The sequence below is a fragment of the Mastacembelus armatus genome, chromosome 5 (genome assembly GCF_900324485.2).
Source record: "Mastacembelus armatus chromosome 5, fMasArm1.2, whole genome shotgun sequence".
Classification (NCBI taxonomy): domain Eukaryota; kingdom Metazoa; phylum Chordata; class Actinopteri; order Synbranchiformes; family Mastacembelidae; genus Mastacembelus; species Mastacembelus armatus.
Genome location: NC_046637.1, coordinates 11020890 through 11042631, shown reverse-complemented (window position 1 = coordinate 11042631; position 21742 = coordinate 11020890). Strand labels below are relative to the sequence as shown.

At 39.9% G+C, this 21742-nt stretch overlaps 1 protein-coding gene across 1 annotated transcript; it reads right to left on the bottom strand.

Annotated features, from left to right (window-relative positions):
* Nucleotides 1-1633: 1633 nt before the first annotated feature.
* On the bottom strand, nucleotides 1634-21382 carry prdm2b (PR domain containing 2, with ZNF domain b). Its single transcript, XM_026306303.1, has 9 exons — nucleotides 21241-21382; nucleotides 19902-20896; nucleotides 13883-14000; nucleotides 13026-13129; nucleotides 12639-12791; nucleotides 10843-10969; nucleotides 8375-8479; nucleotides 3646-8201; nucleotides 1634-3449 (listed from the first exon to the last, which is right to left on the bottom strand). Exons 1-9 carry the CDS (start codon nucleotides 21308-21310, stop codon nucleotides 3432-3434), a joined length of 6246 nt encoding a protein of 2081 aa, XP_026162088.1. The 5' UTR covers nucleotides 21311-21382; the 3' UTR covers nucleotides 1634-3431.
* Nucleotides 21383-21742: the final 360 nt, after the last annotated feature.

The following is a 21742-nucleotide window of genomic DNA, read 5'->3' as shown; positions in this document are numbered from 1 at the left end:
AAACAAGTTTCAGTTTATAGTGAATTTATATGATTTTGTTAGTGTGTACCATCTGAGTATCAAGCTGAGTTCTTATCTTGAACCTTCTGCATGTGCAATTGAGTACCAATCCCTAGAAGAGCCTCAGTGCTCTTCTACATCTTAAATCTGCCTCTCTGGGGTGTAGTAGTTTACATTGCCAGGCATAGAGCTGCATGGAATTGCATTTTTATGAATAGGGCTGAAGCGCCATACACAGCAATCAAGAGAGAGTGCAGTGATATTTCACCCTGACAGCATGAGTATGGTGAGGCACTCTTCCAGGTGCCCACCCTTCCACACACACAGCTGAACACCCATAAACTATATCCACCCATAAACTATGCCATCATGGCACTGGGGCAAATAAACACATCTCCCCATTCCACTGAAAAAAGAAAAATCCAGCCTGTGGATCAAATCCAACATACAAATTGGATTTAATTCACCAATGCCATCCATCACCCCATGCCCTATGCAAGGACCTAGATCATGAGACATAACTGTTGTTTGAATTTGCTTCCAACACTAGAATCACGTTTCAGTTGCACGCCGTCTGCCCAGATGACCTGACAGTTCTTTAAGATACGAGAGTGTGATGGATAGGGGCCTGAACAAAAAAAGAGATCAGACCTCAAAAGGTAGCTGTTTTTAACCAACATATGTACCATCAGTGACAAAGACGCTTTGGCTTTCTGTCCAGCTATTACACACCTAATACACTTCCTGTATTCCAAATATAATTGGCTTAAATCAAGTATGTTTACATGTCCAATGTCCTGTCAAATTAAATATGAATTAAATACGTTGCTGCCATAAAGTAGAAATGTAGCATGTGAATTGTTAGGAATAATTGATGATTACGTGCACTACACAGAAGAGGTTAATGTTTTCATTTCCTTTGTGACATCAGTCCTGCTGTGATTTATGAGGGTAATATATGAGTAACCTTGTGCATTGTAGTGGTTATATAAAGGAACAACATATAAATTGTAAGGCATTTTAGCTACATTTTGCTCACCCAACGAATACAAAGATGGGAAATAGCCAGGCTCATGTGACTGCATCTACAGCAACATTTAGCATCAAGTTGTTCAAAGTCCTGATTCAATAATGAATAATAAAAATTTCTCAACTCAAAAAAAAAAAAAACCCATCTTGCTGTTTGTTCACATTTTCCATGTTTAACTGCATAAAATACAGAGAAAAAAATTTAAGCTACTGTATGACTCACATCGCAACCTGACAAGTGCACTGCTCCCAAAATAGATACAGATCTCACGGCAAGATGATGATGGCCGTGGCTGCCCGGTAGCAGCTTCCTGACCTGTGGAGCATAAGCAGCAACTTAAAATTTGATTTTTGTTAAATATGACCTTCCATCAAACATGGAAACAAACATTTCTTTTTCATAATCAGGCAGGTCCCTGACATGCTGGAAGTGGAGAAGGCAATCAGCAAATGTAATCTGGAAAACTTTATTACAGCTGCAGTGGCAGGGACATCTATTATGCAAAAAAAAAAAAGAAAAGAAAAAGAAAAAACAGGCCTCAGAGTAAAACAGCCTGCAAGGAGTCAGACCCACTTATGAGAACAGTTAATCACATTCCTTCAACTTCCACAAAGTGATACTTGATTTTTACATAACCTAATAACCAATAAAACGTAGAAATATATATATTGCACATTAAATCATGAACTTGAAAACACAATTTGTTTGAAGGATCAAAATCTAATAAGATGGAAACAGTCTCCTAATGTTGAGCTGGATCTATATAGTGCACACAATCATTATAAGACTGTTTCCATCCATTAAATATCTAACCTACCTGTTTACAACCGCATCTTGCATATGTGGGTATAATAGGAAACACTAACAAAAACAATAACAGCTTTACACAAATTGGAAAAACAGTTTTTTATTGTCAATTACAGCAATGTTTTGCTTGAGGTCATTGATGATTTTGTCTTTGTTCGTTCTTTAATACAATGACTAATCTTGATGCTGAAACGCAAAAACATGACCTTTTATCATGGAAATTTAAATTATCTTCAAATCATGATCTTCAATTTACTGTCCCATAACATGCTACAAGCATTTAAGCACTGCCTGTCTGCTTTTTTTGCATTACAACTGGAATTGGCCGAGAGGGGAAAAAGGGCTGAGTACGGGTGAGGCTATAATCCAAAAGTAAGAAGCGTTTGGTAGGGCCTTAATGACATTTTCATCATGGACTCACTGAAACATCACTTTATCCCCATCATTCAGCTACATTAATGGCATGGCTCACAAAATCTACACATGAAACAACTTTTCACATGTCCAATTACAATGGACAAAAAAAATAATAATGCTGCATTCAACTTTTCTTCAAGGGGTGGACTCATAATGTATTTTGGCACATAAAAGTTAGTTCATGTGTCATTTTCACCTGTTCAATAGCTGAACAGACAACCAATTTTTAGATTGCAAAATTTTGAAAAGCATTTTAAAGTGCTGTAAGAACACTGGGCTGTATGAGTGACATCTTTTCAAGACGGAGATTATTTTAAGAATACAACACAATTCTCAAGTGGAATTACCGGCTATGCTATACTCAGATTTAAAAAAAAAAAAAAAAAAAAAAAAATGAAAGCAAATTAAAAACATAAAACATACATGAGATTCAGACTAAAGGAATAGCTATCAGGCCACACATCCAACCATAACCATACACATACCACACACATATACAGTGTTCCTGAGGACCAATTATTGCAGTAGACAACTGCCATTTTCATTTTTGTTTCCCAAACAAAAAAAAACACTATCTAATAAGATATATTCTACAATATAATGACTACAGAAATTTAAGTCAAACATACATACTTTGCAAATAATGTATAAACTGAAGTAGGTGCCCATTGGGAGAGACATGAAAATTGGCTTAAACTAGTTTTATATTCTATTAAGCACATGCATTAGGAGACTCCTTAAACATCCAAAAACCTAAAGACAATCAAATGGGGAAGATGCAGAACGAAAGAATAAACAAGGTTCCCTAACCCTAGCTGACAGATGATTGCCATATGCAATATATCAACTTTCCAAAAATAACGGAGCCCTAAAATTAATGTTTTGGGTCAAGTAATGACAAATTGTATATATTAACTCAATGTCATTTACAGTTTCTTTTCTCTTTTTTGCAAGGCTGGCTAAACACAAGGCTCAGTTCAGATCATAAGACAGATGGAAGAGAGTTCCCTCCTCAGATCCAGCAAAGGCTTTTGAGATAAGCAGAGTTCACTTGGTTTTAGTGAATAATCCCACGACAAAGGTCAACTTCACTGGTGTCAGTGCCGTGATTAGTCCAGAGTGTTACCTGAGAGGTGAACACTGTACTCCCAGGAGAGCACAACGATATCAACATGGCTCACTTCATCAGCACCTCCTGTAAGAAATAAATAAGGAGAGAAATGTCATGAAGACCTTAAATGTATCTAATTATTGCTGTACTCCAATTTCTTATCAGCCAGCATACACAGCAATATCGGTACGTCTGCACAAACTATTACTGGCCTGAGTGATGTATTGATCTTAGGTTAATGAAGATCAGATAAAGGCAAAAGAACACAGTTTATGCTCACCTGATTCTCTTTTGGCTCTTGAACTGGTGGCTCCTCAGTTTTAACCTCAGCAGTCAGAGTCATGTTGGTCATTTGTAGGCTCCTGGTGACTGGACCACCGACTCTCTCCCTTGTTCGAAGAGAGAACCGCTCCTCTTTCTTCAGTTGTTGCAGTGGTGGTGACTTGGCCTCTGCTAATCTCTTGGGTGCTGCTTCCTTGCCCATACGCTGCATTCTCATGGCTGATCGCTGTTGTGCATTGTCACTGGGAGTGTCCGGGGCTGTAGGAGTGGGAGGTAGAGACTGAACTTGGCCCTTCTTAGTTTTTTTGCTAGGAGAAATGGGTGTGGGGAATGAAGCAGGCCTCTTTAGTTGGCCCAGTGTAGCAGCAGCTTTTCCTTTGCTTGTCTGGGAGGGTTCAGGGTCTAGCGCACCAGAGCTACGAGATCTGGTCTTTCCCAGAGCTTTAGGTGCTGGTTCTGTCTGCGGTATTTCACAGTCTGAAGTTTTCTTTCTAAGATTCATGTTTTTATCTACCACACCCACTGCCTCTTTTTTTACCTCTGCGAGAGCTCTTTTGCCCCTTTTCACAACGGGCTTCATGGGACAGCTGACTAACATATGTTTATTGAGACTTGCAGTATAAGTAAACGCTCGACTGCAGTGGGGGCAAATGTTAGACGTTTGCCCTTCTTCTGATTTAACAATAGCTTTCTTTGCATTAGTGGCAGCTTTATTTCTCTGTGAAATTGCCTTTTGAACCAGCTGGTTTTTCTTCTTCTCAAGAGCAGTCATTTTTATTTTACCTGTATCTTGATTAAAGTTAAGTCTCTTTGGCTGGCCTCTTCTACGAAAAACACTCTGGGCTGCAGGGGCTGCTGTGGGTGACATAACTCCATTTGGGCTCTTCACTATTTGCTTGAGCGGGATGGGGTTTTTCTTGGGAGTGTAACGCTTCTTATCACTAGCATTGGCACAGGCCAATATGTGCTTGTGCAGTTCAGGCATGTTGTCAAAGCTGTTGCCACACTTGGTACAGCGAATGGCAGTGCTAAAAGTTTGTGGTATGTTGTGGGTGGTGAAGTTAGTAGCTGAAGCCACAGAGCCAGCATGGGAACGGCTATGATAAGGAAAAGGGGGTGGTTTATAACTGGGGTAGTGTTGATTTATGCCAAGACGTACATCTGGGCCTTTAGGCTTCCCTCCTTCTGAGGCCATGATCTTTATTGTAGTGTACAGTTCTTCAGTGGGGTCCTCTGCAACATCCTCTGCATGATTACCATTAAAATCAGCCTCTTCTTTTGCCAAATTAGAGTCACTGTGTGGTGCATGTTCATCAGTCATCTCTGATGCTGGTGTTGAGGGACTGCTTTCTTCTTTGGCTCGGGCTGGATCTGTGTAGTTCTGTGGCCTAAGCTTGCCGCTCTCGACAATGGTATGTGAACATGTCCCGTTTGGATGCAAATCCTTTTGGTGCTGCAGGAGGTTACAGAGGAAGGCAAACTCTTTGGAACAAACGGAGCACACAAAGATCCTGCCCACCCCATGTAGTGCTGTCCGGTGAGCCAACAGGGCTGGGGCATCACCAAACAGCTGCACACAGAATTCACACTTGAAGGGCCAGTCTTCAGCATGTTCAGTGATATGTCCACTGAGCTCTTTGATGGAGTTAAAAGGCTCCTCACAGACATTACACACAAATGTCTTGCAGTATGTCAAGTCAACTTCCTCTGCCTCACAGATTTTATCAGATGGTTCATCAGAGACAGCTGGCTGTGGTGAGGAGCCTACACTATCCTGAGGTGCACGATTCATCACCGGCAAACTGTTGACACAATGCTGAGGCTCTTCTTCCGTTTTAATCTCAGGAAGAGATTGTGGAACTAGTGACGGGGATGGATCATGTGATACAGGAGATGATGCTGAGGAAGCTGAGGATTCTGGCTGGGATGAAAAAGTAGTCAAGTCAGATTTTAAGGATTTTTCCATTACTAAGTCAAGGCCTTGGTTTGATTTGCAATTTACCAGATTGCTGCAAGTCACAGACAGAGAAACGTCTTTTGCAGTGATCAGATCTACTGATGCAGGCTCAGGAGGGCTTGGTGTCACGGAACGATTAAGTGGATCTTCCAGAGGAGTGCTTGGGGAGTGCAATGACTCAGACATGTGGTTCTCCTCATCTTTGTTTTCTTCAGGTAACAAAATTTCCTCTGAGTCTGACAGGGACTTAATTTCAACAGATCTTGGAGACATTTTTGGTGAAAGGACAGGAAGGGGCAGTGCAGATGAGTCTGAAGGTTGAGACAGAGGAGAGCTAGGCATAGCTGGTGGAGATGGTATGGTAGGTAGAACAGGGGGAGGTGGTGTTGGAGATGTCACACCAGAGGTACCAGGTGAAGAGGGGTTCATAGTGACAGGAGTCAAAGAGGGTGGAGAGGGATGGGCAGACTCTGATACAACATTTGGAGAGCAAGATTGGAAATTAGTGTTTGCTAAGGCTGAGGGACCCTCCTCTCCTGGCAAGGTTAAACATACATACTCATTCATCAGCACCTTTTCGAGCATGCTGGTGTTGGGCTTTTTCTTTTTTATTAATGGGTGTGGTGCTGGAGTTCCCTTTAATTCAGGCTCAATGGTGCCCTTATGATGTACGCTTAAATCAAGAGCCGAATCCCCCAACACCTTGCTCAAGCTGTCACTTCCCCTGCTGACAGAGTTTGACAAATCCAAAGGCTGCTGATTACAGGAATTTCCCCCGCTACCAGAAGAGGTTTGGCTGTGTATATTATTTCCAGAAGGGCTATGGGTGTCTTCATCATCTTTGTCAGATAGGCTCACAGGAGGTGAAACACTGTGGCTTTCTACCTTTGGCACCTTAAGGGTCTGTGTGCTCACCATGTCAGCTTTACAGCTCTCAGTTTTACATGCAGGGCTGAGCTGTGGAGATGATGGGGGAGAAGCTGTTCTTCTTTTAAACCTGCCCGAAGCCACTTGCAGCGGCATGACTGACAGTGGGGATACCAGTCTATGGCTTTCTGTTAAAAGGGAAGTGGTTGATTTCTGAATGTCATGTGTCTGAAGGAGCTGTTTGAGCTTAGGTGAGAGATAAACTGTTTTCTCTCGCTGAAATGCTGATGAATCTGCAGCTTGTTGAAACAGTCCCCCCACTAGCAAGTTAGATGATGAAGATGTAGATGATGATGAAGATGATGAAGAGGCTGTGGTGAATGATGTGTCTGTCTCCACTTTAAGGTTGGGAACAAGTGGCGGTGTAGATGTCCTCCTTTTTGCTGCTGGCTGGCCGAGGTTGGAGACTTGCTTTGTAGCAGTTGTTCTTCCCTCCACCTTTAGTGCCTGACTGATCTGATTCTGACTAATAATGACTGTGTCCAGACCAAACAGAGCTGCAGATCTGGAGTCCACCTCTATCACGTCACAGCTGCTCACTGCACTGGTGGACACAATTTTGCCATCAATGTAAAAGGTCAAATTCTCAGAGATATTTTTGGATATATCAACTGCATAATCGTCCCCATCTGCCTCATCTTCTGTGTCTGCACTAGGCACATAGACGGGTGGAGGGCTGGTGCTAGGTGACTCATCAGGCTGCTGTGCTGATACTTCTTGCAGTAGCATGCCTTTCCTACGAACTCCCTTTGGTAACAAGTGTCGTTCGTGTATTCGGCGTTGGTGTCGCCGCATATTGGTGTGTGTTCCAAATGCTTTATTGCAGTATTTACAAGGATGGAGTTCCTTTGACTCTCCATTTTCATCATAGGGACGGTCAGCATGGGACCCCAACTCCTTTCTCTGTATGTCAGAGTTGTGCACAGATCCTCCACTAAACTGGGACCCTATGGCTATATAGTGACTAGTTGGGCTGGTGCAGTCAGGACTTGAACCGTCAGTCTGCAAAGCCAGACTGAAGGGACTAGCAGTTCCAGCCAGAGAGCCAGGCCTTTTCTTAGATCCACTCTCGTGTCGTCTCTCGTGCCGCCGCCGGCCCACCTGTGAGCCAAAGGATTTACTACAGTATCTGCACTTGAACAGTTGTGTTTGCTGGTTGGTGATGGCATGAATGTGTATGTGACGCTCCAGACCCTGTCTGGTGGTAAAGTAACGTTCACAGTGCTGACAGGGGTATGACTCTCCATGTGGATCACCTTCAAGGTCACCGTCAGGATCAAGCTCAAGATCAGGATCAATGTCTGGTTCCTGCCCTATAGGTGAGGAAGACTCCAAATTTACCTGTGAATCCTTATGGGTTTCTTCACCATCGGTCAACGATGAGCCAGGCTGCTCATTTTGCAAGGACTCAGCCACAGGTGAAGGCTGAGCACTTTGCTGCAGTGCTTCAACTTGATCCACCAAATCACCAGCATCCTCCTCATGTTCATCATTATCCTCTTCTTCTCCTTCTTCTTCTTCCTCATCATCCTCCTGCCCCCCATTTCCCCTGTCCATCATTCCTGCTGACATGTCCTGCACATCCTTAAGGTGAGTACTCGCCATGGGAGTTTCCTGGAGCTCCTGTGAGGTCTCTAAGGTTGATGGCCTTGTGTCCTCCTCCTTCGGACCTGTAAACAATGTTTTAGGAACAGCAAAGTTAGCCTCTTTCATAGCACCAAGCAGGAATTTCAACATATACATGTAGTATAGTTGAAAATTAAATATCAATAGTTTTTTCAGAGCTTCAAAATATATGTACATGAAAATGTGAGTGATTATCCTTGACATTAAGTTAACTTACCTTTTTCCCCATCCCACATCTCCTTGACAGTAGATTTGGTTCCACTTGTTTTCTTGAATCCACCCAAACCAGCCTGTCTGGCCCTCTCCAGCAGCTTTCTTCTGGCTGCAAGCAGAAATATGCACATGTACTCTGTATCAGGCTTGAGCTAACAGGTGTAAAAATGAAAAAGTTCGGAAATCAGTATTACATTATCTGCCAGTGCTGTCTCTCACAAATATTTAGGTGGCAGAAATGTCCACAACACACCAACAGAACAGATAATGAATTTAATTTAAACAGCCATTCAACATGTAGATGATGATATTTATTGACAATTATATCTGCAAAATCACAGAGCTGCAGCTACAAATAAATGTTTGCCCAAATACGACAGTTTGGTTATTTATTGCAAATTGATTCTAGTAAGAAAACAGCCCTTGGCCTGGAAACAAGACAGTATATCTTGAAAACCAGTTCGGCTTTGTCTTATAAAAAGATCAGAACTGTAAAATCCTTTTCATTTTAAAGACTCATGACACTTAGGTAAATAAGACCTTTAACCCAATATTACTTTTTGAACTTGTCTGCTCTTTTTGCCATGCGAGAAAACTGCAAAGGCATTAATATGCATTAGAAGTAACTGCTTTCAAATTCAAATAAAATGTACATCCTAATTTTGGAGAAAATTTTAAAAAACTACTACATTTTGTTAATTATTACAACCTTGTATGCATCACTAATACAACAATCAATGAAATAAAATGAGTCATGAGCCTAACATGACACTACTTTGAATTTATAAGCCTCAAGAGGCTTCCCTGGCACCTCCCCATCATAGGAGTGTGTCAACAAGGTCACCTGACCTGGCCTACAAAGCCTAATTCATACCAGAGAACACATGCTGTAGGTCAGTCACCTGACAACATGGTCAAAGGCATTCAGCTAAAGGAGCAACAGAACTACCCAAACATCTTTATAATCTAACTACACCCTTTTCTCTCATGTTTTAATCTCGCACTCACTGTAGAGCCATATCAACTCTGGCATACACTGTTTAGGTAACCTGCAGGATGTTTGATATTAAAATGAAACCAACAGGATTGGTATGCCCACTTCATCAAGTCTGTCAAGTGTGACTGCAGTATAGTACAGGGCTGCACACTACATTATAGAGAGATGATGTCCTAGACATTACAGGCTTTCAAACTTTGTTTTCAACCTTATTTCACAGCCATTTCAGGGGATGGATTTGACATTCTCTATACTGCCTTTATGTGTGACTGTAATTATACCTTAACACAGGATTAGAATTTCTAAGTGAGCTTTGTAATGGTCTAAATGCCATATTAATTACACAGGGATGTTGCATTCTTGTGGTATTACTCTGTAGTGTTTCTGTTAGATTACCTTGCAATGTATTACATTACAAAAACACAACAAAATACCTCTGATGACCCATGGCAAAAGTAATGCAGATAGGTGAAGCCAGAACTGGTAAAAACTACAGACCCCCTCTCCTTCATTAACAAGCCACATGACCCAGTTGTCTTTTACAAAAACACCATGTCCGAAGTTCATACTGACAAATGTCTACCAGCTCTGTTTCACACAAACTTCGGGGCTCAGGTGATGGTACATCCTTCACTTTAACAGGGGTAATGTTTTAAGTTTTGTAGTTTTTATAAACCAATTGAACAAATGTACTAAAGGTTACCTTAGTGACTTTTGTCTGGCGTTATTTTTAGGTTTTGTATTGACGTCTCAAATTTTTAATTCTATCCAACCAGACTGTAACACTTAAGTTTTAACGGCCAGATGAAATTAGCGCCACTGTAATAAATTTCTTTCCAATATATCTATAATAATTCAATCCAGTTTGCCATCTGATCTTGTATTTCCGTGTGTTAGCCTTTTAGCCTCAATGCTAACAGGTCTGACAACTCAATGAACTGGTTATTCTGGACCCAAATCGACGTAAAATCTACCTTTCAGCGCTCCCCGCAAGATAAGTCATCTATATATCAGGTCGGTACCTAATACCTGCGCTGTAGTTAGCCTGTATTTATATAAGCAGCCAGCTAGTTAGCTAACCAGCTAGGCCACCATCAAGTAGAGGCTCACCGATGGATGGGAACTCAAGGAAGGTCACATCCTCGACAACGTCAAGACCCGGAGGAGGAGGAAAAGCTGCTAAAAGTCCCCCTCCTGCGCGTTCGTCAGCCAAAAGGGATATTTTACAGCACCCGGTTGGCTCACGGGTGGTTATTTGGAGCTAAATCTGTCCGCAACGACGAGTTTCTGGTCGGGTACGAAAGTGCACAGGAGCCCCACACATCGCAACCGTTAACGTTAGCTTCCACTGGCTAGCTAGTTAGCAGTCACAACTTCGCCCGAGCTGCAGACACCAATCCTCGGCTAACCTAACGTGGCACACCGGGGGGTAAAACCTAGCAGAAACGGCAGCACGGTTAAGAGTAAGGCCTCACCTCGCTTCGTCCTGGGTGAGTTTTTCCTGCTCAGACTGCTGGCTCTTTCTTCCTCCAGTGCAGCTGTTATCTCCGGGTTGTCTTCCACGGTGTACCACACCAGTAGCTCCTCTCCCGGCCCGATAGGCTGCAACAGAGAGAGATGAGCTCGGCCTCCAATCACAGCCCGGCTTGCTGATATTTGGGCCACAGTGCATCTAATCTGTCTAGGGGTGTATGCAGTTTTTACTATGTTTTCCTCATACTCTACTGCAGTACATTATTTTGAGTAGTATACTGAAAGTACTGCATGCATTGGGAAAAACGAGCTCATTTTTTACTTGTTTTAGTTTAATGTCACTTAGATTTTCATCATCTTCAGATATTTTACAGTTAGTAATTTAAAATACATGTATGCTCTGTAAAACACAGCCATACTGCAGTGTTAATGTTTTTTCAGCATCATGGTTTTTTTTTTGAAGACGCCTACGTGCTGCTGTTGAACTATACTGCATCATACAAAAATATGATCCTGTTATCCTCATTGATATAAATCTGTAAGCATCCTCCAAAATGACCACACAGTTAAAAATTGACCAAGGCCTGCTCTTTCACCAGCAACATATCATTATTGAAGAGGTGAATGTATCATCAATATATATATACAAGTACACTTGCAAAATCTGTTGCCTATCCACTACAACTACACAGACATAAATTCACTCCTTACAAAGACAATGTTCAGTTTTGATTAACACTGTCAGACAGGTAATAACTTTACTTTGCTTATTACTGTAGTTTGCAGTCCACTCAACCGCTAGCAGTAATTACAGATTCAATAGTAAACACAGTTAGGTTATTAGCTGACAGTGTCAGTCAATCATGTCAGTCATTGTGTTTGCATTGTAGTTTAAGGTGGACACACTGTTAAAATCATAACATACAAAGAAGACAGACAGATAGACAATCTTTATAATTAATTTCTTTGAAGGGAAATTCAAGTAACTAATAACTATAACTCAAATTACAGAAAGTATGACTAGAAGTAGAAATATGTGACTAGTCAAGTAAAGAAGCTGTAAATTACATTGCAGTGCAGAACTGGGGTTTCCTCATCACTTTTGATATGATATTGATATTAATATGTCAATATTTTTATTTTCCAACAGACATTCAATTGGCAGAAACCTTCTCAACATTCACCAATAAAACAGATTCATATAACACACACTCATTTGATTATTATTGATGATTTTGGTGAAAGAGCAGTTCTTGGTCATTTATCACCAACTAATCCTAGTGACCAAATATCTAATACCAGAGGTTTGTTTAAAGTCTCCCTTCATGAAGGTCAGAATGTTCAGTTTTTTGTTGAAGCTGTTTTAAAGGAGTTGATTCAACTGTATGGTAGAGGATTTACTGCAGAGCTGCTATATAAAACTGCATTCGTTTTAGATGTATACCAAAATATATGGAGTGTACACTCAATTACTAAAGTTTATGAAGTGTTTTTATGTACTGTTATTGTTTTCTGTGTAATGTAACTTTAAAGGTACAGAGGGTAGCTGCAGCACTCAATTGAAAATCATTGTAAATAAACTTCAATGCTTTTCCAAAACTTTAATATATAATTTTTAACTAATAGTTTTGTTATATGTTTGCACTTAAACCGTAATTCACATACTGCATAACCTGGATCATTAAAATCATAAAAGTGTTCCTGCATGCCTCCCTTACAACAAAATCCAACACAGAAGACTTTTCATTCATCTACTTATTCATATTGTTTATGTGCAATGAATATGCATTTAACATACCCTTAAAACTTTGTAGTAAATGGCTCTGTTGATCTCCAGGGGAAAAAGATTTTGCTCTTCACTGGAGCGTGCCCAGTTCACATATCGCAGCCAGTTCCCCTTCATGGGGTCTGTGGCATCAACACACATCCAGCCCCGTGTTGGGAAATAAACCTACAGGACATAGACACAAAGATAATGCTGTAAAGAAAAAAAAATATATAGTATATATAAAATGTATATAGTACTATTGAGAAGAAACCCAAACCCAAAATGGAACCCAAGTTATTTTGAACTGTTGGTGCAATGTGTGACAGAGGGTGTACTCGTGGTTCGTTTTAGCTCTGCCACGAATGTGAAGGTGAGTGTTTTAGGTGAAGGGAACCAACAGAACAGCCTGCAACATACCTCCCACATGTAAACATTACTGGTCACCTGGGACCTTTTTTTCTTCTCTCCAACAAATGGACCAAACCTCTTGCCTTTAGGTATGACCTGAGTGGCCCAGACACCTGAAAATAAAAACACATAAAAACATCTCTGCTTCTGATGTTATCATCACTGAATGTGTTTCGTACAAATGGTCCCAAAGAGAAATGTCCTCTGCCGCATTTAATTTTAAATAGAAACAGTTTGACTACAGCGAATATCAGCCAAAATGAAAGGGTTAAAACATTCCTGATGAATGTTGATTATCATATTTATGATTCAATCATGGAGGCAGTTCTGCTGATTTGCTTCAACAGATCTGCTTGACAGATGACCTAATAGTTTCATACAAACATACAAATTCATACATAGAAATTTAGTTTGAGCATAATCCCTGTCTGAGACACAAGGATGTGGATATTAAGGACAGGCGACCATGTCATAAATACTGATTGTTTGGGACTGAGTTTCTATCTCTGTCCACAGATGAACTTGTATTCATTTAGTTGTATTTTGTTAGGACAATGAAATGGCAAAGACATTACAATATTTTATCCTAATTAAATGACAGTATAGCAGTAATCTAAGGCCCATTGTATTTCAAAGATTACTCCACAATTTTAATTGTGACTTCAATAATAATGGTAACTTGCACGTTTCCAATAATATCCCAGTAAACTCAATATTATGTCCTTTATAAACTTGGCTTGTTTGAGATTGTGCAGTTTGACCAAATAAAGTGGACACTGGGTGCAGTCATCATAAAACAAATCAAGTCTGAAGAAACATGGTAGGTTGCAGTTATCTAAACTGAGCAGACACATCTATTTACTCACCAATGCGGCTTTGATTTATAGCTGAAGGTCCAAGACTCAAACACTCAGGCAAACCCCTCCACATATGAGCTGGAACTTCATCTAGGGTTTCCACAGCCCCTCCAGTTATAGCCATGGCCTTTAATACATGAAGGGCAGATTTCTTATGTTATTAAGAAGTCCCAAGTCCCTGCATACATAGCAAATGAAAAATCTGTAAATATCTATGAATTTAGTTTTGGTTTTAAGGATCAGATTTCACCTGTTGGTTAGGTTGGTTTCCACAGGACAGTGGGCACAAAGTCACAGTGCAGTGATATTACATGGACTGTAAATATCATTTAAAGTGATTAAAAAGCAGAACTATACTTAAACGGATGCTCTCAAAGTGAATTAATTACAAAGAAGAAAGGTAAAAACTGAGTTAATTTCCATTTAGCCATAGGTAGCCATTTCCACTCTTACTACTCATTCTGAGCCCCTTTCATAAATACAGTTAAGTGTAGCTTTTAGGCTTCAGAGGCTGGTTGGTTTGATTGTGAATTAACCCGCCAAATATCATTTTAAAATGAAAAAAGTGAAATGTTCTCACATTTTTATCACAGTTTCCCAAGACGACATGTTCAAATTGTCTGCCTGCTGGACCAGCAGTCCAAAAACCAAATATACTTTAAATTTCCAAATATATAAAACAGAAAAAAGGAGCAAATCTGAGAAGCTGGAGTTAATACTTGCCTGGTTGCCAATACATTTCCTATCAGTCACTTATCAACGATTTATTGGATTTATGAAAGTGTGGAGTATTCAAAATAGTTTCCACCACAGGCTCTTTAACTGTGGCTTTAGTAACTTGCTTTTGTTCCAGCTGGCAGAAAAGCCAATTGTTAGTGAGCACAATGAGCTGCTGACCCATGCCTTGTGCTGCTCAGCTCACACAGCTGACAGCTATTTTTTAAATTAAAATAATAAAAATATGTTCAACATCACACATTTTGGCGTGAAAAACCTGATGATACTATATTTATACTATCTTGAGGCAGATATTTGCCAAGGCTAACCTTATTGTCTGGGTTTCTGCTGCTCAGGCTCAGGCTGTTCAACGTACATTAAAAAAAAAAAGCACATTTATTAGCCAGCTCATATATATATATAAATATATATATATATATTTTTCAACACAAGCCGATGGAACTGAAGATGAGAGACATTTTTAAATCCCTTCAAGCTGAAGTTCAAGAGACAAACGGCGCAGGACATTTGTATGTGGGTGTGTGTGCATGCGTGTGTGTAAAGCAGATTTTAAAGCGTTTTCCTCTATTCATCAAAAAAAAAAAAAGTTGACGAAGACAAATCAAGCAGACGAATTTGTAAGGCGCACAGACTGAAGGATGTAGTTTATCGTTACCCTTGTAGGCAAAATCGTCAGCTCTCCTTATTCTTCCCGATGCTGGCCGGAGTAAGGTGCTTGGAGCTTCTTGGTTTTGTTTTTTTTTTCTCCCCCTCCCCTAATGTTGCCTATCGTAGAGTGGTTTTGGGGTTTAGGCTACTCTTGCGCGCACTTACCTGCTGGTTTTTTTTTTGTTTTTTTGTTTTTTTGTTTGACCCGGGGCTTGTGATTTTTGTGCTCTACCTGCTTTCAATCTGCTGAAAATGGCGGATGGAGGCTTGAGCCCGAAAGCCTCTTCAGTAACTGGGATCGTGGTGTGGTGTAGTTGGGAGAGGCAGTCTGTCAGACCCGCGCACACGCACCGATGGGGCAGTAACGTTCAAAGTCAGGCTGTAGGCAAAGAGGCTTGTACAGACGGCGAGAAAAAAAAAAAAAAAAGCTCCCCGGTCTCCTCTGCTGCAGGCAGTGGCTCGAGTCCTGTTCACACCGCAGCCTAACATGAAACCATGCCAATTAAATACCTTGCTTAGATTCATCTGTGAGCATAATAGGCCTGTAGGCTGGTGCCATCTGTATGTGCATGAATTGCTAAGAAAGACCCAGTAACAGCAGGCAAATGCAGACAAAAGGGTGGTATTTGGTGGTAAAATGTCCCAAACTTAAAGGGTCTAGTTTGCCCATAGCGATCTGTTGCTTCTTTATTCTATTTATCATCCTGTTTGTGTGCTTTTTTCTCTTCCATAATCCCATTACACTGATGAAGTGGGATGATCATTATGATAATGATTTCAAGTTACCAATCTACCTGATTTCAAAATAATTTAAAAAAAAACAAACAGATTGTTGTCCCAAGAATAAGTGCTTGAAATTAAGATATATTTTACCACAAATATCTGTTTGTTTTTTTGCACAGAATCTCTGTACACTTCACAATAAAAGTGTCATTTTTTACAAGTTCAGGAGCCAACCAACACAATATGCTGTTCTCACAGGGTGAGTCTCAACAGAAGAGTTTCAGTTAGTTTTTTTTTTTTTTTTTTTAAAGATTGTAACTGTTATTTTTGAAATAAAGGTCAAATGATGTGGACAGATCAGCAATTATGTGCTTTTCTGTACCAAAAACCTTTTTTTGTCACAAAAGGTCAGCAAAAAACAGTGAGAAAATAAAAGATTTCTTTGTGTCAGAGGAAAAAGACCTGTATTAGGAGTTGGCAATTACTCTGTCCGTGTTTTAAAAAATGCCTACACCTTGTAGAACATCAGTCAGTTAATGAGGAACATAACTAAACTGAAATATCTGTTTGCCTGACAAATTAGTGCTTCATCACACCAAATCAAAAATAATCCAGGCCAGTAGGGAAAGTCATGAAGATTGTCCACAATGGTCTGACTCAACCCTCCCCATACAGAAGTCATATTGGTCCCTCAAGGCGAAACAATGTGATGACATATCATAGTGTCTGCGGCCACTAGAGGCTGCTGTGCCATAACTAACAGGTCGGGTTCTCATCAGATGAGTCATGTCTGCAGGTTTGTGAACTTTGAGTAGGTAGATTGGGACTGAAGGCAGAATTTTGTGTCCATTTATGTAATGCTGTCACAATAACACATCTGTGCAGCGTTTGTTTTATCACCCTGTATGCCCAGTGCACAGGAGGAATTAGGCAACAAACTGTGGCTATTTTAGTTGTGTTTTCTTACATAAACCCTACAGGAAATAACACCATTTGTCCTGTTAATGATAATCAAAGGTTTGGTGTTACCAATTACTTAAGGCATGACTTCATGACACCTTAAGATGCATAGTTGGTAGGTTTACTGCGCTTGAGAGCACTCAGGTTTCCATATTAAATGCATCTCCAGGTTTATTCATTACACAAATATCCCAATTATGTGTTAATTGCTCTCCACCTTTTCACAACCTTTCACCACAACTGGAAGACTAAATTCCTCCACTCATGCTCCACCCCGCTGACAGCTGTCACAGGACCTGCCGGTTTTTAGGACAGCCATAACTCACTGTCTCCCACGGGATTAACTGCTAGTGTCCTTATGCTAGATTCCCAAAAATCATTAACAGGAGTAGAGGATATCTTTGAAGTTTGCATAAATATTAACAAATCTACAATATTCTGAAAACAGCAACACATACAACAACCCAACAGATACGATATATGATTTATGAGGGCTAGATCATACTGATATTTATTTTAAAATAAATATAAGCAGATGTTTTTTTTAAAAAAAAAACATAAGCACATTATATAAACAAATGATGTTGATACAAATTCCTCAAGTTTGAGTCTTTAAAAAATTGACCTTTCATGCTTACATAGCAAATTGCACCTTTGCCAGTGGCCTGTGGCGGAGAAACTTTGTAATGGTGACACTGTTTCTAAATTTACCTTAAACCTAGTTTGGCATTTCTGACCTTCAAATTCTTCTTATCGGTACTGACACACTGATACATCTGCGGTGACTAATATAAGAAGATATATCAGCTAGGCCAGGCCAAAGTATATGTAAAGTTTACTTTCTGATAGTTTAAATGATATTCATAATTGTTTATGTTTGTATCTAGGATGACTGCTTTATCTGAATGGCTGTTATTTGTTTTCAGAAATCACATTTGTTAATGCAGCTCAATGAAGCTTCCTGAAAAAATATTATTTAAATAATATTTTACCAAAATATATATTAGAATTACAGAAGCTCCAAAAGTATATGTAGTGAAAAGTACAATTTTCTTTATAAAACAAGAAACATGTAGAAATCTTTATTCCCCAGTCTTGCAAAAAATCAGCACTGATTTCACTGAGGCTCTTTGAAAGAAGTACAATAACAAGTGAGCAACAATTTTGGTGGGATATCTTTATCCTAGATGGTTCAGTTTCAGTACAGAACAGAGTTTAAAACATTCATTTGGAACACCATGTCCCCCTTACCATCCTAAAAATATTTTCTGTGTACAGGATGAGCCACAGACTTATAGCTTGTGCTGCACATGCCAAAGTGAGATTGATAGGAGAGCTCTCAGTCTCATGCTGCAGGAATAGGAAAAGTGATAGGCCTGCCTGCACTAAAACAGCATACAGGAGGTTTATGCTTTTTAATGCATGTGCTGAACAGGATGTATAGGCCATGAGGCCAATGGAAATCAGGGGTGGTAACTGTACAATTGTAACTGCTTGTATTTTATTTGGATATCCTCCCGTTCCCACCACTCAGAGGTAAATATTATAGTTTTTGCACCACTGCATTTACCTGACACCTGTAATTACTTAGAAAAATTCAAATTTCCTATGATCGGCCTGTAACGACATGATGCATTGGCATTAAAGGTGGCCTGTTGAGTTTTTGACCACGAGCAGTGCTATGGAGCAATGTTTTTACGAGTAGGCCCCTTCTAAGTTTGTATTAGGCATGTGCATCAGGACCTGGGTGATATAATAAATATTACTGCTGCTACTTTCAGGGTATGCTGCTGATTACTAATGCACAAAGAAGAATACAAACACTGTATGCATGCAAAGCAAAGGCACCTGTTCGAAAATAAAACGTAAACACTACAGAATTTTCAAATCTACAAAAAAAAAAAAAAATTACAAAAGCTTTGCACAATGTGTTAAGACACACTGAACATAATTTCTGTTATTTTTGTTTGTTTACCTCTTCTACTGCTGGACTCCATTGCTACAGTTGCTTTTTGGCTGTCTGAACTTGAATGCTAGACCCTTCTTCAGTGGACTTCTCTTTAGATCCAGTGACATGCTGTGCTCTGATGAAACCTTCTCAGCTTAGTGTTTCACCTACTCAGTAGATTTCATAATTTGTCAAATGGTCTTTGTGTCCTAGAGCAGGAGAAAGGAGTGGAAGTTCAGATTAATCACTGCTGTTTGGGAACATCAGTGCAGAAGAGGTTTCTGTGTTTTCTGATTGTTCCCCCAACAGCCTCAACTGCTTAGTGTTGATTAACACAGGCTATCATGCTAATAAGCTAAATAAAGAGGAGATTGGTAAAAATTATTTGGTTATCATCAGCATATTAGCATGCTGACTTAGCATTTAGCTCAAATTACCACTGTGCTTGTAGAATGGCTGTCGTCAACTCTTAAATAAATGAAATAAATTTACTAAAAAACTAAAATATCTGACAACTGCTTCAGCGTATTTTTGCCACCCCTGTGAAAAAAAAAATGATTGTGATTCATAATAGGAACTGATCTATAATAATAAACAGGGATATTTATTTATTTTAAAGGTGGCAGCAATACATTTCTATAGAAACTAATAATGGATTAACAACTGATTAGATGTATAGTGACACTGTTGTACTCACATGTATTCGCAGTTCCTTGGATATAGTTATCCCAACAAATCCAATAGTGATTAAAGACATCAGTGTGAAGAATGCAGCGCCGAGTACAGCCCCCCTGTTCACCAGAGCTGGGAGACCAAAACTGTCATTAGTGGATTTCATCATAATTGGATAATTATAGCCTTGAATGTCTAATGAATATAGGTTCAAGTTAATCTTTTCAGGTTAGGAAGTCTGACAGAGGTTTATGTTTAAAATGTGGGACATTTACATCGTAGTAAAATATGAATAAACATAAATGATTTAAAATAGTTCAGCATCAGATTCTTACCTACAGGTTCATCATCTACCACTGTAACTGCAGCTTTAAGGTGTCCTCTGTGTGTTGTTAAGCTGGTGTCAGGAACAATTTCTACCTCTGCACCAGTAATAACCAGTGCAGGAGCTATGACAGGTTCAGCCGAGGCTTCATTTAAGATCTCTCTTGCAGCTTCTGGGACTTCCTCAGTGGGATCCAGTACTGTCTTTATGATCCGGAGATACTGGTCAGTCTCACTCACAAATATATCCACTATCTCTGGGTCACTGTCATGGAGTTCATTCTTTTGAGGATCTACATCCTCTTCAAGTGCTGCTTTCTCTGGAAGAGTATGCGATTGTACTTCATCTGTGAAATCCTCTGGAGGCTCTTCTTCTGGGTCATCCGGTGGAATTACAAGGCTTGGGTCATCTGGAGTGAGTTCGTCACTAGTCAGTTCTACAAAAACAACGACAACAGGTTTATCTGGGGATGATTTTTGCATTTCCTCTTGACCTTCCATGTCTGTCTCAAGTTCTGCAGGAACAAGGACAACATATTCCTCTTCTTCTTCTGCTGTACTTGGAGGAGCTTGTTCGTTGATAGCAGGGTCCTCTTCAGTGCTTTCTTCCAGGACAATAACAGGATCCTCTGGGCTTGATTTTGGTTCCTCTGCAGTAGATTCATCTTGATCCACCTCTTCTGTCTCTGGTTCAGAAGACACAGCAGATGTCTTTCCTAGTGTTCTACTAAGAGGTTCTCTGGAATCTGGTTCCACCTCTTGTGCACTTTCCTCTATAGCGCCATTGTCTAAAGGGATGACTTGGACATGACTTGGTGCTTCTTGAGCTGGATCATCCACATCATGCTGATCTAGAGACTCATTTTCCACAGCAACTGCTGAGGCAACTTCTACTTCAGCGTCATCTGGAGATACCTCAGTGTCGACTGTTTCTGGTTCTTGCACAGTACTTGCAGTTTCTTGTGAACCTGGATCTTCAGCAACAACAGAATATGGAACAACACTGGCAGCTGCAACAGAAATTAGGAACTTAGTACCGCCTTAAATGTTTTTAAGAAAGTCAATTATTAATAAAATTTGATCTAAATGTCAGAACATTTTGAGAACTATGCATATTTTATACACACTGTATGTAAATCTAGCCAAAAAACTAATGTATATATGTGTATTTAAATGTAATACTGTACATATACAGTGAATTCTTTAATAATCTAATAAAGTAGATTTGAAATAATTTTGCAAAACATAAGTGAATCCAGAAATAAATTGGTACTCCATTCTATTAAGTGTGATCTATCCTTCAGTGTAACTGAAGCTTGCCATCAAATTACTTCAGAGGAAATGAATGGCTTACATATCGGTGCTGATGAACACAGATGAATATTCAGGACCAGGATCAGCAGCAGAGAGGAAGCTTTGAACATTATGTCGCTTCATCAGAGTCAAACAGTTTGCAGTAACGCTGGTACTGTGTTTAGATGGGTGACCCTGCTGTGAATGAGTATCCTACAGGGGCGACACACAAGTGTAATGTGTCAGTTGGGACACGTGTTGTGAAGTGTCACATTTTATGGAAATATTTGGAGAGTGTTTGGAAGGCTGGGTGGGTACAATAGAAATCTGCTGCAAAATATGATTCTATGGTTTTCTTCCAGAAAACTACAAACCAGCCTTCTTTTATCATAGATGTCCTCTGTGGCCTTCACGACAGCCACATTAAATAGCTTTTGAAAATGGTGAAAAAGGGTGCTATGACACATTGCAAAAGCAGATAAACCCAATGGATCAAATGTAGTTTTACTGTTGTTGAAACTACACGTTGTATCATTGTATTCTACAGACTGTTTTGTGCCAGT

Coding starts and splice junctions, on each gene's coding strand:
- prdm2b (XM_026306303.1), bottom strand. CDS start 21,310: ATGTTCAAAGCTTCCTCTCTGCTGCTGATCCTGGTCCTGAATATTCAT. Junction 14,001..19,901: donor CAGTGGTAGATGATGAACCT/GTAGGTAAGAAT, acceptor CATGTATTAAAG/GCCATGGCTATAACTGGAGG. Junction 13,130..13,882: donor TATAAATCAAAGCCGCATTG/GTGAGTAAATAG, acceptor TTTTATTTTCAG/GTGTCTGGGCCACTCAGGTC.